The 18,513-nt window shown below is 51.7% G+C and overlaps 1 protein-coding gene across 6 annotated transcripts in view; it reads right to left on the bottom strand.

The window, feature by feature from the left end:
• PAX5 (paired box 5) overlaps nt 1–18,155 on the bottom strand; it is a 190,425-nt gene extending 172,270 nt beyond the window's left edge. For 2 of the 6 annotated variants that reach the window (XM_027616738.2, XM_027616739.2), the window contains exons 1-2: nt 17,480–18,147; nt 3,926–4,091 (exon numbers count right to left, since the gene is read on the bottom strand). In XM_027616738.2, coding sequence (XP_027472539.1) covers nt 3,926–4,091; nt 17,480–17,525 — 212 coding nt within the window. In that variant the 5' untranslated portion in view covers nt 17,526–18,147. Of the gene's footprint in view, nt 1–3,925; nt 4,092–17,479 lie in introns of all 6 variants that reach the window. The other 4 variants (XM_027616734.2, XM_027616736.2, XM_027616737.2 and 1 more) reach the window with 4 other exon arrangements.
• Nucleotides 18,156–18,513: the final 358 nt, after the last annotated feature.

Below are 18,513 nucleotides of genomic sequence, written 5' to 3'. Positions count from 1 at the left end.
ATGAAGAGTCACACACTCCACCAACTGAGCCAGCCAGGCGCCCCCATCACTGGTAATTTTTCAACCTACCAAGAGTTTATAACAGGTAAGGGAAAGAGGCGATTCTCCCATGGGATGGATGGGAAGTGTTACCCAAGAACAATGACTAGTTACATTTAAAGAGACGTTGAAATTCTCAGCCTGGGTAAATCTAGTTAGGGCCAAGTTAGTGGATATTCTAGGAACAGATGAAATAATTTGGGAGCAGTGATGCAGAAGTGGAAATTCTGTTTTTCATTGAGAAAAGTGAGTCATGTACAAATATGAACCATAAGGCAAAACTCAACCTATCCTCCCTCTTTCTGTAATGACCAAAAAATTGTAATTAATCACAAACAGGCTTTAAGAACTATCCAAGAAAATGTTATTTTGCCAGAAGGTTAGAAAGGCACCCAAATTAAGGCACACAGCAATCTCTGCAGCTTCCAATTATCCTTCCAATTTTACAATAAAAAGTTATTTCTTACTATCAACAACACAGTAACTCCTTATTTAGGCACAGTGCTCTAAAGTTTATACAGAGCTCTTCCTCAAATTATCTGGATCCTCACATCAATCCTAAGAGGCCAGTGGGTTTTATTTATGGACGGGGAAACTGATGATTAGAAGAATAAGTGACTTGCCCAACTTCCTTCTGGAAGTCTGAGCCAGTGCCAGCCTTCAGATCTGAATCTCAACCCAGTCTTCTTCCCACTAGAGCAAACTTCTGCTTTGTGAAAATGAAAACAACGATGATGTTGATGATCCCTTGCAACTGTAGAAAGCTTTCCCGTTTACCAGGCAGTTCGCATGCATCTTCGCACTCACTCACTAGTTACAGAGTGCCAGTTATAGGCACTGTCTTGGGGTAGAGGTTACAGACACAGAGACAAACCTGGGCTGAGTACTCAAAACATGCTAGTGGCATGAGCCGGCAATATTCCCGCAGCCGCTGAGAGAGCCGCGGGAGGGAGCTGCCCCTCCCCCCAGCCCCTGTCCTGCTGGCCTGGCTGGGGGTGGCAGCACCCAGGGCTCTCCGAGCAGGGCCAACCACAGCAGGTCACAGCCTTGACATGAGACCTCTGTCTGCCTTTTGACTGACCCATCAGCCAGGCCCTTAGAAGGCAACCCTGACACCCCAGGGGGAAACCCCAGTTGGCAACTGTGCAAAGTGAGGAATCGGGACTGAAGAATTGCTCTTTCCTCTCAGCACAACAACCACTCAGCCTCTTGGCTTACACACAGCAGTCAGCCAGCCGCCACCAACACGCAGCACGCTAGTTTGGGAGTAAAGAATTGGGCGTGTTAGTCCGTGCCTCTGACACTAACAAGCTGTGTGACCTTGGCCAAATCTCTCAGCCTCTCTGGGCCTCTGTTGCTCCATTTGTATAATAAGGGGAGGACGTCTGCCCAGGCTGCCTCACAGGACGCAGGCAGAAATGCAGAATGGGTAAGAAAAAGCTCTGCAAAACATAAAGAGCACGTGCTGCGGATTAAAATCCTCTGAGTGTTTATTACTGTGTAACATACCACCCAGTTCCAAACGGTCTGAACCCCCCAAGCCAGGCTCCAATGAAAGAAGACAAGGCTTTCTGGGTGGATTTAAATGGGCCTCACATGCCACCAGGATCCTGAGCCTCGAGCTCTGTGGACTGAATGCCCACACTCCTGGCAAAACGCCACCTTCCCAACATGATGGGGGTCTCTGCCTGCCCCAGGGACTCTGCCTGCCTTGTCATGCAGCCTCTGAAAACCACGACCACCACACACAACACACTCTCTATAATCTGTCACTCCAAGTGCGCCTATCAAATTCTTCGGTGACCAAAAAAAACAAGTCAGTGGATGGAACAGCCCCAGTTCAGAAATTCCCAGTCACACTGTTTTAGGCCTGAACTTGTTTCTTAAAAGGCAGTTCTAATTAGAGTGACATTTTGTCCACTGTGGTTCTTAGTTATGAAAATAATGAGCTATGAAATTCCAATTTATTGTTGACAACTTAAACGGCCAGGCACCGGAGCGGCTCATAACTTCCGAGTGCCACTCTACCTAGTGACAAATCTATTCTGAGCCTCGGGAGGCTGGCGGCTGGGCCTGGGAGGGTCCTTGTCCCCTTCAGTCTCCAGGGGAGATCTGGGGGGCTCCCGGGCACCAGAACATGAGGACTCGGCATCTGGACGTCCCCTCTGAGAAGGGCTCGGCATCTTGCCCTGAGAAGATTTCAAATAGCAAGCAAGATGTCGGCTCAACAACGTCTCAGCAAAAACAAAGGAAAGGCCTTCTTTTTTCTCTCTCTCTCCCTCAGTGCAATGAAGAGGCTTCCCAAGAAGAAAGCTAAGATCCACTTGGCTCTCAAAGTTTGACACTGAGATAGTCCAAAATATTTCTTTCCTCTCTCTCTCTCCTTCTGTCTTGTCTTCACTGCTCTATTCTAGTCTATTCTCTGTTTTAAAATCAGTCATTCTCTTTTCTCTTCATCTCCCTCCCCTCCATTTTTCTTCTTTTATTCTCACTCACATCCTCCTGCCTAAAACCACCATCAAATGAGAACACCATGCTGATGTCCAGCCTTCCTCCTTGAACTCTGGCTAGGGCTCATTTGCTGCCGAGTGCTAAACAGGAGTGGAGCCCAGAGCCTCCCTGGCTGCGAGGTGACCTGGGGTGGGCAGGGGATAAGGAATAAATACAAGGATCAAGGTCCCCAAAGGAGATGCCAGACCCCTGGCCTTGAAACTTCTTCCCTTGGTCTCCAATACAGCTCCCCAAGGGTAGAAACTGCTATTCCCTCCATCTAAGAGAATTTCTTAAATTCCAGCAGATGAAAAGGAAAGAACATGCAGAAAATCACAATGTCATTGACATACTTCAAATTTTTTTTTTTTTCTATTCAGGCAACTGTTCTCAAATCATAATGCAAGCTATAGGACCAAGGTTGTTTTCTGACCCAGGGAGAAAAAGCCTGAGAGAGCACTGAACAGCTAGACCTGAGAATACTCCAGCTGCTAGGGCAGACCTCTAACAACTTCACATGCCCAGAAAAAAACCCTGTGGTTTTGGCTTTGGGATATGGTGAGATGCCGATGGTCTAGGAGTCCTTGAGGCCTCCTCCCAGTCCGAGAGGACTGACTGGCTGGATGGACCTGGGTCAGTCACTTGACCTCTGTAGATTTGTTTCTTCATCTCAAAACATTCTTCCCTGGATCATACTGAGGTTCTCCTGAGAAAATAAACAGGAGTACTCGAAGGCTGGGCATCGATTGGCATCGTTAGTATTTTGCTGGCAGCAAATCGACGGGTCAAGTGGCAACTTTCAAATGTCAGATTTGAGAGTTAGTGTGTGTTTTCTGTTTTTTTTTTTTTCCTCTCTAATATACACTTAGGATGCCTGTCACTATGAAGGAAACGAAACATATAAGGAGAAAAATACTACAGCCACATAAGAAGGTTGATGATACCCCAAAACTGAAAATGACAGCTGACCTTTAAAAAAGGAATGTGCTTTTTGAAAACGTTAAAATAAAACATTGAACTTGATAATGTGATTTTGTAACTTGTGGATTTTCCACCCAGCCCTGCTCAGGTCCCGGGCTCACCCAAGATGTGTAAGGGAAATTCCCAAGAACCTCTCACTCGTGGGTCCTTTGGAATAATTCACCAGGCTTTGAGAAAACATGTCATTCTTCCTGATTGAGTCACGCCATTCCACATGTCATTTGAAATGGGAGTTTCCCAGGGCTACTTTGAATGGAATGGCCTTGAAAGGGCTTCGCAAATTCCAAAGTACTATGCATGTTAGCGAAGTGCTACCATGATTTTCAATATGACGCAGGCACATTGGACAGCTGCTCGGTCATGTTTTAGGTCATTATTTGAAAAATCAAGGGAAGCCTGTAGCTCCTGCCTTTACCTGCCAAGAATTTTGCTGACACAACCATGGCTGACTCGAAGCTGCCTTGAGATGTCGCACGGCCTGACACCTTGATGAGCAAGTTCCACTATCCTTTGGCGGACTACATCCGGGAGTGGCCGTCCATTCACAAAAACCCCCCCAAGCTGATTCACTCCTCCATGTCCTGAAACAGATCAGAAACAAAAGGCAAGGGAAAGGGTGGTTAGAACCAGTCACATAGTACCAGAAGCGCTGTTACAAGCACCCAGAGCCCCTCTGATCAGAAATGGCCGCAGGCTGGATGTCTTGAGCCTGGAGTCTGATCGTGCAGGCTTCACGAGCATCTTGCTTTTTAAAATTAACCTTTGCCTTTGTCCATCTTCAGCCAGTCAATCGGGCTATTGATAACAAGCATCCCCATACTATGTTTCCTTTAGTTGCTAGCATCCGCCTTATAATTTTTTGTTAACAACGGAATATGTAAAAGACCTCAATCTACACTAGAGACATAACTTATTACATGCATGATGCTGAGGTCTAAGGAAGATCCTGGGGAGAAAATATGTTTTAAAATACACCAAATATAAAGAGATTTTTACAAACAAAACTCTTTTCCTTTTAACAAATATCTGTGAAAGTGAAAAGGACTACTCCAATAAACCTAGATCTCAGGGGGAAAAAAATGGGTTGTTTTTTGTTTTTTGTTTTTAATCAGCAATCTGATTCAAGGGCTAAGGACTTAAAATTTTTTGTTTAAATAGTGTCTGCCGAGTACTGAAACAAAATCCAACCACTGCCTTGATAAAAAAAAAAAAAAAAAAAAAAACTTTTCTTTAAAAAGATGGGGCTCATCCCTCAATAAAGGGGAAAAATAAACAAAAAAGGTGAGGCTGACATGCAGACTTGACCACTGTACCCTCAGAGCACACAAAAGAAATGGGTCAGAGGATCACATTCCACTCTACTACATCAGGGTTTGTTATACAGGAGTTTCCCTGGAATTTCTGAAGTGATTTTGCAACTGACAAGCAGCATGAAGTTGGTTCAGGGGGGAAATAAAGAAGCTGGAGAAGGCTTCCGAGGCCCAGGTTTTACAAGCACTCTGAGATGGATTTTAAGCAAAAGGAGTCTGGGAAAGTATCTTCTCCACCCAATAAGCGCCCTTCTCTTACATCAGAGTCCATCTGGAGGGAAACAGGGATCCAAGTAAATGAAGAGCAAAACCAGTAAACACGGAGTGAGCCAGTGTAACATCATTGACCTTGTAGCTGTTAATCAGCCACTAACTGACATCGCTGAGCACAGTCAAAAGCCAAAATCCAAGTGCAAGCATTTATTTACCAATGCTGCTGGCAGCTCAGAGGCCAGCGATGGGGAAATCTCCATCTAAACTGGGACTTGCCTGGGATTAGACTATACCAGGGAAGCTAGGACATCTCAGACATCTCTCTCTCTCTCTCTCACTCACTCACACACACACACACACTCCAATTCTAGAACATAAAATAGCCACCTCATCTCAGCTACCCGCCCAGCACTCAATTACTATCTAGGTTTACGAACATCTGAAATAAAAGGAGAAAAATACCCATAACATAACCCATTTCCTTAAAACCGCCAAAGCAATTCACTGAAGTTTTCCATGAGGGTCCTAACTGAATATTTTCCAAAATTTCTGAGCTCAGGCTGATTTCAAGGAAAAACACAATTTTATAGGTAACGACAGTACTTAATTCTAATTCTTAGCCGAATTTCTCTCTGATTTTCAAAATGAGCTTTAATCCGTTTTGATCGTTCTAAAACACCCCAGACATAAGAAATAGGAAAACCATCCCAAACAGGATTTCGCAGTTAGAAACAAAACTGCGTAGTTCACCTAAAACAGAAAGATGACAGCCATCCCTGGTCAAGGGCCTTAGAAAGGCTTTGTTCTGGGGTTGGGAGCACCTGATAAAAAAGAATTGTACAGATCTTTAGAGAACAGGCTGGAGTGAAGAAAGTAAATTCAAAATTGGTACAAGCTCATCTGAGAGGACAAAAAGGAAGCTAAAAGCATCCAGCACACTTTTGAGATAACCTATTGGTCCAGGCCTTGTAACCCATTTGCAATTGCTTGTTCCCTACACCCCTGGGAATTTAAACTTCATGCCCAAAACACAGTGGCAACTTTCAGAGGACTTAAATTCCAAGAGCAGTCCTACAGGACATTTGTGAGCTTTTGGGACCGTTTGCATCATGGAAAAACCCCAAGGATTGGACACTCTAGGTGACAGCAGGTCCCCAAACCCTCTACTTTTAACCACAAAGACAAGTCTACCTATGTTCTTCCGGAGTCTGATCCATATAACCACACCTGACACCAGACTCAGGATGACCTGGGAGCCCCCTATCTCCTTCAACGTCCTGGGAAGGTTCCCAAACTCACTTAGCTGGGCCTTCTCTGGCTCAGTCACAGTCCTATCCAATAGAGCATTTAAAGGATGGTGGGGAGGTAATTTACCTGGTCTGAGAAGGCAATGTCTCCCACTTACCCTGAGATTGGAAAGAAGTAAAGCCTGAAGCCTGAGAGAGGGAGGCAGGATGGGCAAAGAAAAGAGGAAAAGCGAGGGAAAGGATGCAAAGCGTGGAAACTAAATGAAACAGACAGCAAGGACAGAGAGTGTGGAAGGGAAGCCTCAGGTTAGAAAGGCAGAGGAGGAGAGAAAGGAATGGATCGGCTAGTACAGGCAAAAAGAAAGATGAGAGTGGTGTACAGTGGGAGGCAAGAAGTCCAGAAGAGAAAATGGAGGAAGCCCAGTAAAGGGGCATCTAGAAGACAGAGGACATCTGTGGAGAGGAATCTTTGTTTTCTGGGACCCCAGCTCCAGCCCTGCATCTCCTCAGAGAACCCAAGTCCCAGCCTCTACTTCCTATGGACTCCAGTTGGGTGAGGGTTCATCCCCTGAGGAGTGCATGTTCCCAGCTATACTTCTCAGGGCCAAGTAGAATTTTCAGAGAGCCTGACACAGAGACAGATACAAACAAATCAAGGCAAAGACCAGGAAACAGACACACAGATACAAGGGAAACACAGGCCCACCTCCACAGGGCAGGCTAAGCAGGGTTTGGGGGAGGGTTGGGGGAAAAGGGTTAAAGATACCCCTGAGGCCTTTGTCGCTCTGGTTTCTGAGGGCTGGCCTGCACAGAAACTCCTTAGGCTCTGATAAGGGCGTACTACCCACCAGGGGCCCTATCCAAACCCCAAAGACCAGGGCTAAGTAAAAGGTTGTGGGGAGAGGGTCTCTGCTGACTCAGTGGGAAGAACCAACTCTAAAACCCCACAACGTTAGGGAAATTCCTCCTAGTGGCACCAGAGATGATAAATGAAGGGACACACAGACACGCAAACAGGGACACAGGGAAAGAACAGGGATGAAATCTCCTTAACAGGCTCAAACCAACAGACAGGCGCTGACACAGATGGACAGTCGTGTCATGGGGAAAGATATAGTAAAACCAGAGAAAATGCCTTGCACATGTGTGTATTCACTCAGACAGGCCACTGCCCTCTCTCTGGAATCTTGAGTCCCGCCCTCTCCCCTTCTGTGAATCCTGGAAGACCCAAGAACCAGCTCCAGCTTTGCCCATGTGAACTTCCTCTCAGTCTTTTTGTCTCTCTGACTTCAATATCATACTCTGTACAATGGGTTTAGCTGAGGGTTTAGATGACACTCAGGTAGGAGGCTGGCCATAAAAGTGCTTTGTAACTGGAAACCATACCTAGGGGAAGGAAACATCTAAGCAAAGGTGGTGGGAAGCCATTGTGCTGATGAAAATGATGAATCTATAATAGGGAGTAAGGGCAGGAGAACACAGAAGCCAATTTCCCAGCAGTGCCTTCCCCTCCCCCAATATCACCTCTGCATAGAAGCTGTCCTGCTCCAAAGGGGTGGGGGCCGGGGAAGTAGGGGGAAGAAACTGACCAGGGCCAGGCAAGAAGATGAGGAAGTGGGACTCGGTCTGAGCCGCTACTACACCAGCAACCTCTCGGGATCTACTTGTGCACCCCCCTCAATTGCCAACAAATTGGGGCCCAGGGTGGGCCTACATTGTACAAGCAAAAAGCTTTAGGCGTCAGAACCAAGGGCACTTCCAGAGAAGCCAGCTCTGAAAGCTAGGCTGGCTGGGGCCCAGCCCCCACCATGCTGCCAGGAAGATTGAAAAGAGGAGGAGGGAGCACTTCTTGAGGAGGGGGCAGATGAAGGCCAGGACTAGGAGGGACAGAGACACAGGCATTTTCGGTTGGCTAACCGGCACCTGGAAGGAACCACCTTCTCCACCCTTATGCACTGCCGGGAGACCACTGGTTCTGATGTTATCTCCCCAAGGGTCCGGCAACCCCTGGGGCTCCGGGCTCTGCGCAGGAGTGAGGGTCTGCGGATTCCGGTTGACGAGGAGAGACGTGCAGGAGCCAGCCCTCCCCCATTTTGTCCCCCATTCGTTCCTTGGCTGAGCTAAAGACTTGTCCCCCTCTCAGAGTATTGACCCCAACTCGTTTGTTTTCTCTCTCACTCTGCAAGAACAGATCTTCCCCGGAGCATGGCTCAAGTCTGCCCAGGAACCAGCTGCCAGGGGCGCTGGGGTCACCATGGACTGGAAACCGTTTTGGCACAGGCCCCAAATGGTGAGGAATCGTTTGGGGTAGGGCCGGTGCAAGCGGCTTCTCTGCGCAAATCTCCTCATTGCTTTGGTGGATTACCTTGCATACGGAAAATTGACACAAAGAGAAACTGACCTGCCCGCAACCAGCCCCAGCGGCTTAGATCAGCATTTCCCTGCTTACCAGGCCACTCGGCCCTCCAGGGCAGAAACTGACATATTCGCCAGGGAAGCTTGCCTTCTCTCCAGCCGGGTCTATGCTGCCTTTGTTAAAGAGGGGACTCATGGCTGGGTAAGCAGGATCCTGGGCTGTCTGAGGGGAACCTGGCTTGCGGTAAGCTCCCAGTCCGGGAGCAACTCCCTGACCTGCCGACCGTGGGGACCCGAGCTGGGCACCCCGCTGGATGCCGCCAAAGCCTGGCGCCTTGCTCCAGCCCAGCTCGCAGCGTGCAGAAGGGAAACACGATTCGTTCCACTTGGAATTTCCTTGAAATCTCCGAATCTAATCCGGCATTAACTCACCGTGAGAGGAGCGCTCATCTCACGGAGGCTGTGCTAAAGGGTGAAATGGTAGATCTCTGTGGGTCAGGCAGCCCAATCGGCCTCGGCGGTGCCCAGAATGACCCTTCCCGTCTCCTACACATGCCCTGGCTTTCAGAAAGGGGGGGGGTGGCGCCTGTTATGACTGACTTCTTGATTTTTTTTAAAGGGGAGAAGCCATCATGTGGCAAATGTCCTGAAGAGAAGGACTTGATAAGGGTCTCTCTGTATGAACTGGCAGCCTCTAAGCTCAGCTGAGGGACTGCCACTTTGTTGATTTTTCAAAATCCCACTACTCAACTCCAGGATGCCTTTAGAGCTCTGAACTTGGTGTCCTTGCTCACCTCTCAGCCTCTTCCTCCACACATATAAGCACACAGACACTGGTTGGGGCCCCAAATTCCCTCCAAGCATCAGTCCTCATCAGCCCCATGGCTGAAAAAGGCACCACGGGGGATGGGGTGTGGGGCACTGTCTTAGACTTAAGACTGACCTCTCCCTACAACTTCCTGCCCTCTAACTAGCCAGTCCTGGAGCCCTCTTCAGGTCCGAGCTAGGATTCTCCCAAGATGCTGAGATGTTACTGCCAGAGCCCCCCCAGAGGCTGCAGCTCGAAGCCTACACTACCGTTGCTGCAGGCGGGATTCCCGGTGCCAGGTGCTCTGGCCGGGGAACCAGGCGCGTTGTTCCACTTGCCCTGCCTGGGAACATTGCACTTTGCCAACTTGACTGTGCTGCTACAGAAGTCCTGAGTCCTCCCGGCCCTGGTACCTGCCCCGCGGTCCGGCACACCCAACCCCGTCCCGGCCGGAGAGTGAGAGAAGCGATCTTGCCGCCTACTTACTATGCATGGATGCAAACGGGTCGTGCTTACAGTGTATTTCCATCGGGGCGCTCCAGACTGCAGGCCAGCCCACGCCGCCGCCTCCCGGCGCCAAGGGGCTGCCCAGCGCGGCTAGGGAGCTGCGCCGCCAGGCCGGGTACTGTGCGATCTGGGCTCAGAAAACGCTGCTGGAGCTTCGGGGCCTCTCTCAGAGCTGCTCCGCTGGAGATCGCCGAGAGCGGAGCCTAGAGGCGGGAAACGGCTCTAGTGCAGTCCGGCTGGGAGTGGGGCGCCCAACTCCTGGTGGCTTCCCTCCTGGGCTGTCTCAGGCAGCGGCTGCGGACCCGGGCCGGAGTAGATGCGGCCAAGGAACCGGCGGCTTTCGGGGCATAGCGTAGGGGCCCGTCTCCGGGACGGCAAGGAGCCCCCGGCCTCCGGTAGGAGCGGCTTTGAGGAGGCCTGCGGGACACACGGCCCTTGGCTTCACTCAGGGGGCAGCCAGGCCCGCGGGCTGACAGGCTGGTTCCGCGGCCTCGCTGCTTCTGGAGTCTCTCCTCGACCCCTCGGTCTCCACCGGATCCTTTCTCTGCTTCTCTGAGTCTCTGGGGCTTGGAGTTGCAGCCCCAGCCTCTCTCCACTCGGCTCTCCGACGTCTCGGACGAAGTTGCAAAGAACTTCCTCTCTGGCGGCACTGAGGCCCCGGGCGGGTTCGGAGACGCTTCCGTCACTGACGTTGGGGCCGTGACTCCCGAGTCCCCAAGAGCTTGCAGCTCTTACAACCCCGGACCCTCTGCCTTCAAAGCTCCCTCGGCCCCCGATACTCCCCCATCGCTGGGACCAGGAATGGAGACAACAGCGACAGTCTCCTCCTCGCCTGAGTATCTGCCTCACGCCCACCAACTCTTCGAGGCCCCCTGCCCTCTCTCAGGGGTCTTGTTCCAATGCTTTTCAGTTGCCTCTTCCGGGACGGCCGCCGTGCCTGCCCCCGGCGTGTAGCGAGGGATGGAGATAGCGAAAGGTCCCCTCCACCAAGGCCGCCGAGACTGCCGGTGCTGAGATGGAGCCGCTGTAGGCTTTGACTGCCCGCGCTGCCGTCGCCGCCGCCGGCGCTAGCCCTCCGCCTGCTCGGCGCGCACAGTGCGCCACCGCGCCGCCCCGGAGCCGCTTTCAGGACCCGCTGCGTGTGGACAGCGCCGCCCGGGGCTCAGCCTCCCTCCGGGCGGGGGCGGGGCGGGGGCTAACCTGCCAATCACGCTTCACAAAGCCAATCAGAGCTGTGGCAGCCGGCCCTGGCCCGAGACACCGCCCCATTGGTTGAGCAACCGGCGGGCTCCGCCTGATTAGCGGATACCTGGGCAATGGGAGAGAATGGGGGGCGGGGCCCAGGCGGCGGCGCCACGTTCATTGACAAACGCGCGGAGCAAAGGCCTAGTGGAGCGCGGGTTGGGGGAGGGGTAAGGGGATCCACACAGGGCCTGGAGAGTCCCGCCACAGATGCCTTGGGAGCGTGACCTCCCTGCCGCAGCGTTGGGACCCTGGGACATCCTGAGGGACTGGGGGCAGCCGAAGTGGGGGTGGGGAGGTGACGGGTGGGGAGGGAGGAATAGTCTACTGAAAACATTCACACGGATGTTGGAGGAAGAATAGGAGCGCAGTAGAGATCCGGTTTTCAATCTAAGCACCACCAGATTCGCGAGAGACTCATAGTGTGCGCATATCTACCCCATTCTGAGCTCAGTTTCCTCATCTGTAAAATGGGTAGATTTGGCTTACCTAGTTTTTAATGGAGGCTCCTTCCAGAGGGAACATTTCACAATTTTATCAAGCGCCTACTAAGCCGCTGGTGTCGCCTTCTCGTCCACCCCCTCCCTCAATTTTACCCCCAGGGAACCCCAATTCTGAGCTAAAAGAAAGGCAGAGACTTTGAGGGGAAAGAAATCTCACACTCCTTTAAAGTTAGTAATCATGGTGCTCCTGGGAGAGGAAACTAATTGAGGCTTTGGACCAGGTTGTCCAAGCACTGAGCACCAAGTCTCTCTTTCCAGCCTCAGACCAGGAGCTGCCAGACGCTTTGGGGGCTAGTGATGCGCAACTGAAGACTTCTGTTTCCAGGGGTAATTCTGCATCTGGTGCAAGGCTTCTTGGGAACTAAATGAAGCCAGTCATGTTAGTCCAGTGCTAATGAGGGTCCCTGAAGCTGGCAGGTAGGTAAGCGAGTTCTATCTAAAAGGGCTGCGCCCAGCCAGGCATGCTACCAGGCTGCTGTAGAGAAAACTCCACCTTCCCTCTTCCGGGGAAGTTCTTGTTGCTTTTAAGACAAAATGGGTGGATTTCTAGCTGACTCTCCTGGTCCAGAAGGGCAGAGTTTTGACCAGCGAGTCTTACATTCTCGGGGGTGTGAGGCCCTGGGACCACAATCAAAGGAATGGACTTTGTAAAGGAAGCCTGTGACAGCCATTCTACACCCAGGAGGCACTGGCAAAGACTGAGGACTACTGCCCCAGCAGCTCATGGTCCCAAGACCCACCATTTCTAATTCACAAGTAATGCTCCTGTAATATTAAACATAAGTCCACAAAAAGGGGGAGGAGTGCCCTGAGATGGTCGCTCCAGACCTGAGCTTATAAGGAAGACTGAGAGCACAGGTTGACCCTGAGAGGGCTCCTGGTTCATTCTCTGCCTCAGTCTCCCTTCTCTCTACCTCTGCCCCATTTCTCACACCCCTACATTGAGGTCGGCCCTCAGTCTCACCTTCTGTTACTGTCCCAGACCCAGCTGCCCCTGACCGGTAGATAAGTTTCCGGTGCTGACACCGTCCCCACCCCCTCCAGGGCGCAGCTGCGTTAAACGGCCCCAGGCGGGCCTCTGGGGGCCCAGAAGGCTACAGTGTGCACTGGGATGGAGTGGCTGCGTTCTCTCTCCTTTGTCTGGTACCCCGCAGGTCCAGAACCTCGGCCCCGCATCGTCCCTCCCCCACCCCCTCAACCGCACCTCCGCCTTGGAGCAGGAAGAACATAAAAGCGAAAAGGAACCCGGATGAGTTAGGGTTCCCATGTTCTCTCCACCCCACGGCGCACGGTGGATTAAAAGTGACTAGAATTCGATGTGGAGGCTCAGCGTTCCTGGAGAGGCTGGAGGGGGGCGCTCCCTGAGGGACGTGGCCAGGGACACCTCCACCTCCAGCCCCACTCGTTGACTTCAGGCCTGGAAACTCAAATTCTAAAGTCTTAGAGCGAAAAGGATCCTGAGGCAATGCTTTACCCATTTTACAGATGCGTAACCTGAGGCCAAGCAGGGCCTTGTCCAAGGTCACCTAGAAACTCTAAGGTAGAGGAAAGGCTGTGGGCTGGGAACCTCTTTCTCAGAAGGGCCTCTACAGAGCCACTCGTGGGATGGCAGGGAGTTTGGAGGTGGAGTGAGGGGGTGTATGCTGCCAAATCAAAGAATCTAGTTAGGTTGGAGATACCGGCACAAACCAGTTTCTTCCCAATACCTTTGCGGCTTGGACAGAATCCTCAGAGTACTGCTGAGGTGGGATGGAACCAAAGATATTAACCAAGCAGGAATAGCTTGGATTCCCATTTCACACAGAGGGTGTGCGGCTTCAGGACGGTGTTGGGCTGCCTAATGTGTGCGGCGACAGGTGCCCAGGACAGGGGGAGATTCCCTCTTAGTAGGGGTTCTTCACTGCCTCCAGCCTCCAAGCGGGCTGCCTTCGGAGAACTTCTCACGCCAAGAGGCGCCACCAGACCTGACATCCTGGCCACCTACCCTAGCCTTACAGGCCACCAAACAGCGGCCCCGAGAAGTAACATGACTAGCGCCAGATTACACAGCGATTCCCTGACGGAGCCAGGCTTCCCCGCGCCACAGTCCTGCCTCGGAGGGCTCACGAGCCCACGAGTCTGAGTGAGACTAGCAGGGAGGCAAGCAAATGAGAGACAGACCAGACTAGCAGGGACCTGGTCTCACCGCCCTGGCGCTGAATCCGGTCAGGCCTTGCTGTGTGCAACTGTCACGGGGTTACCTTCCCCCAGCCGCACAACTTTGGGCAGGGCCCTGCGCTAAGCGCTGGCGGCAGATACTGGGAAAGAAAACCATCCGGGAAGAAACTCAATTTATAGAAGTCGAATTGCCTTTGCAAGTTCTGCTATTGAAAGAAAGCCCATTGAGCATTAATTGAGAAGCCAAAATACCTCCAGAGAAACATCCACCTTGATCTTCAGTCAGCAACCTGCCCTCACTCAGAACACACTCCCTCCCTGCCTCCCCTTTCTTTCCAAGTCCACCCCTCCAGCATGTGTCTGGGGGTTGGGGCTGCTATAGGGCTCTAGGGGCCTGAAATGGACTTCTCCAGCCCATATCCCTGGTCTTGCTTCAGGCAAAGCAAGGCCTACAGGGTTCAGATTAGGTGCTCAGTTTGTGAGAGTCAGAGATACTGCTGCCATCACAGTCCTAACTTCATAGGTCCTCTCTTTATAACCCTCATTTTATTTTTTTAAGGTTTTGTTTTTGTCTTGTAATCTCTACACCCAACATGGGGCTCCAGCTCACAAACCCAAGATCAAGAGTCCCATGCTCTTCCAACTGAGCCAGCCAGGTGCCCCCTCTCTGACCCTCATTTTAAAAAGTATCAAAGAGAGAGCACAACTGACCCAGGTTACATAGAGAGTTGGGCAAAGTGGATTCCAGTGTGACTGATGCACTTGGATCAAGATTTTCTGTAGGCATCATTGAAGTAGGTAGAAAGATAGGAGAATTTAACCAGATTTTTCAAGAACCATGTTAACTGCTTTTGTCAGGGTTTGTTATCACTAGTAGTGCACCCTGCAGGCCAGGGGCTCTGGCACTATCTTTCTCTCACCCAAATACTTCCTGCTATGGACCCCTTCTCCTAGGGCTCAGCTTCCCTATATGTCTAATGGGGAGAACCCTTGAGATGAGGCCTCCCAAGGTTCTGAAAGATGAAGATCCATGGTTAGGGAGGATTGTTATTCCAACACGCTCATTCCAGAGCTGGGGGACTGGATGCCAATGCCCAGAGAGTGTTCAGCCTCTCCTGGCCTTCCTGGCCTTGGACTCCTTAAGCCAGCTTGGCCAATAGTCCTTTTTCTCCAAGGGGGCCCTTGGGAGATGGGGCTCTATCTCCTCTCCCAGCGAGAATGAGGGGTTAAGGGCAGAGAAGTCACCTTTTGGTTCTACTCCCTCCGTACCTCTTGCTGTATGATGTCAGACAAGTCCCTGCCCCTCTCGGTGGACATCAGTTTTTCCTTTTTGGTACCACAATGAAGAAGCTAGACAGGAGGATCCTTAAGTGTCTCTGTGCTTAAGGCTGACCTTACCTGATCTTGGGCTTAGAGCTAAAAAGGTATACATACTCCTTCCCCATTATACAGATGGGGAAACTGAGGTCGTGAGAGGGAATGGAAAACAGTTCTGAAGGAAGGAAAAGGAGGTCAAGTGGCCCAAAAAAGGCCTCCAAGTTGGGAGATGGGAGAAACCCACACAAAACCCCTAAAACCAGACATGGATGCCCCCTCCCTGGCCAGCTTCTCAGCTCTCTCCTCCCCCCCCCCCTCCCCTGCCACCCCTGGGGCCCAGGCAGGTGCAGACAGGCAGAAGGGCAGTGTCACCTGGGAGCTCCGCCCTTTCCAGGGGCAGGAGGCCCTTACCCCAGCCCAAAGGAGAAGAGGAGGCGTGGCTCTCCAGATTTTTAAACTCGGGCCAGGCTAGGACCCCCCCCAGCCCCACCCAGGTCCGCCTTACTGAGGAATGAAATGCTTTATTGATTAAACGATTATTCAGGCGATTGAACTAATCAAAGAGCCCATCGACCGCCCTGAATTACATTCTTGGTAGACAGCTCTGGAAGGGAGAGGCAACCCCGCCAGCCACGCAGACACTCCCCCCAGACCCTCACGTGCCTCTGACCCATTCCCAACATACACAGAAGACCTACTCCTTGATCTGGCGCCGGCAACCCCGGGAGTCCCACCTACCAAGGGACCCAAGGGGGTGGGGAGGTGGGAATGGAGCAGAGGGAGTTTCCCAGATTCCCTTTCTTACACCTTCACCCTGGGGAATCCTCTTTAATTCCCCACTTCTTAGATTTCTGTCCTCACCTGTTACAATTCTGAAAAGCTATCTATGCCCAGAGTTGTCCTGGGTTTGGAGTATAAGTCCACCCCTCTCTCTCTGCTTTTTGACCTGTGTTTAAGGCTGGGGTGGAGGCCTCAAAGAGCTATAGGGGTAAGAGAAGTGGAAGAATTCTTGCCAGCAGGGCCAGGAGTGTGTTTGGGTGGGGGTTAGTACATTTGGCCTAATGAGTAAAAGAGGCTCCTATACCCAGCTTTAATCTCAGGACAAACTGAGGCCTCCTGCTGCCTGCCACCTCCTTTTAGATATAAACCCACTCTGCTACCCACTGCCTGGGCCTGTGGGTGGCACACCAGGCCCTGTGCCAGGAAGGCCCATGTGCATACAGGCACCAGAGTTGGATGCCCAGGTGGGGGCACACATGTCCACCCACTTGTGCTCTCCTCCTTTGGAGCAGCACCCACAAGATAAAACCTGAGCACACAATACACGCACACACCATTGTCAAAGGCATGTCTAGGTGAAAGTGAAGGCAGGTTGGAGGTCCCTAGAAATGTCATAACTAGCCTATGGGTTACCTACCCTCCCTTGCCAAGGTTGTGCCTGCCACAGGAAACAGTTTTATACAAATGGTAGGCTCAGCAGTGCCCACAGAGTGAAGCAGTGCGCACCACACACCAAGGGACTGCACACCCTGAAATCACACCTCCACTCCTGGTTCTCCCAACAGAATGTGTCCTGACCTTGACTATTCACAGGCTTAGCACAACAGACCCCCCCCCCACCACCACACACACAGCCCTAGATCCATCTCTGTGCCTAGAGGCAGGCACTTTTGTGTACGTTGGCATAGACACAGTGAAAAGCTGCTGACATCCAAAAATGGAGGGGTCAGTGTAACCACCGCATTCTCACTTCCAAAAGCACTTGGGATATGACAGGTGAACACAGACCTTTAAAGGAGTAGATGGACACTCAGACACTTACCCGAATTACACATACTCCACTCACACACGTTTTGGATACACAGAGTACGGTACCCAGAAACACCAACTCATAAACATGCACTAACACACCCATGAATATAAGGATACACATACACACAGGCACATAAATTTTTGAACACACACATTTTGAAAATACATATACGGGGACATACAAACTCAGTGTCACTCATGCACACTCTGAGCCCCTATGTAAACACACAGACCCAAACGAACTTTCAGACCCCCAGATAGTCACACACATAAACATTCAGAAACAGAAAAAAAAACACAAACTCACAGACACTTGAGCTGATGCAGAAGTGTGCGAACAAATTGGTGAAAAGACATACAAACGTGCCGCAGATAGACACGCAGTCAATCCCTGAGAAAATGCGGTTCACTCCCTCCCCCAGGGCCGACGTGCGCGTGAGGACCAGACCTGGCCGGGTCCTGGAATTGGCACGCCTGGAGCCCAAATCGCGGTCCTACCTGTCCTGCCGGTCCGAGGAGTTGGGTAATTTTTCTCTAAATCCATTTTGATTTTTCAGAACTTGAAGTGGACAGGGGAAAAAATTTTCCACTTTTTTTGTTTTTCTTTTTTATTTTTTTCCCGTTTTTTTTTTTTATTTTCTTTTAAATTTCTTTTATTTTCTTTTATTTCTTTCTTTCTTTCTTTTTTTTTTTTTTTTTTTTTTGGTGCCAGGGGCCGCTCACAGGTCGGAATAATTCAAGCCTTCCGCTCCCCCGCCGAGCTGGGGTAGCTGATCACTGAGCTGAAACTAAACGTTTTAGGTGGAAAAAAAGCGTCCGAAGGCACCGTGAAATGATTAAGGAACTAAAGAGCTTCTCGCCATGTGAGATCATGTCCTGTTCTTGCCAACATCACAAGATGTCCCCAGACACGCCGCGCCCCCAGCGTGCCGCCCCGCACCGCCGGCCGGAGCAGGGAAAGGGTGTCCGCGCTGTGCGGCGGGGCCTGTTCAGCTGGCCAGACGGGGCGGGCCGGGCCGGGCCGGAGCAGTGCGGGAGGCCGGGAGAGCAGCAGTGCCGCTGCCGCGCCGCCCTGCACTTTTATAGGTTGGGGGGAGGGAAGGAAGGCTTTAAACGGAGCCGGGCGCTAGCCCGCGCGCCCACGGGAAGGTGCGGACCGAAGGCAAGCCGGGAAGCCCTGGCCTCGTGGCCGCACGTTCTACAAATCCCTGCGTCTCGGAGTCGCGGCCCTGCGCAGGGTGCGCGAGGCGGGTGACCCCTCTAGGTGTAAGCCCCGCCGCGTAGGCGGGTGCAGGCCGGGTTTTTGTTTTTTAAAAAATTAACCACCCTGCCCAGCAGGTGTTTTTGAAGGGGGTGCAAAGGCAAGTAGTGTCGCCAGGCAGAGAGAGGGCGTTCCAGTTTCCTCAGATTCACCCCTAGGGCGGCGCCCGCCCCCAGAGCTCTCAGCCACCCCACCCCCACCCCAATTTGCAGCTCTAATACCTTTGCCGGGTCCCTGACTTTAGGGTAGTGCCAGAACCCTAAAGTTCCCA

Source organism: Zalophus californianus, chromosome 13 (genome assembly GCF_009762305.2).
Source record: "Zalophus californianus isolate mZalCal1 chromosome 13, mZalCal1.pri.v2, whole genome shotgun sequence".
NCBI lineage: Eukaryota > Metazoa > Chordata > Mammalia > Carnivora > Otariidae > Zalophus > Zalophus californianus.
Note: the sequence above shows the minus strand (reverse complement) of the source record. Positions and strands in the feature narration are given on the sequence as shown.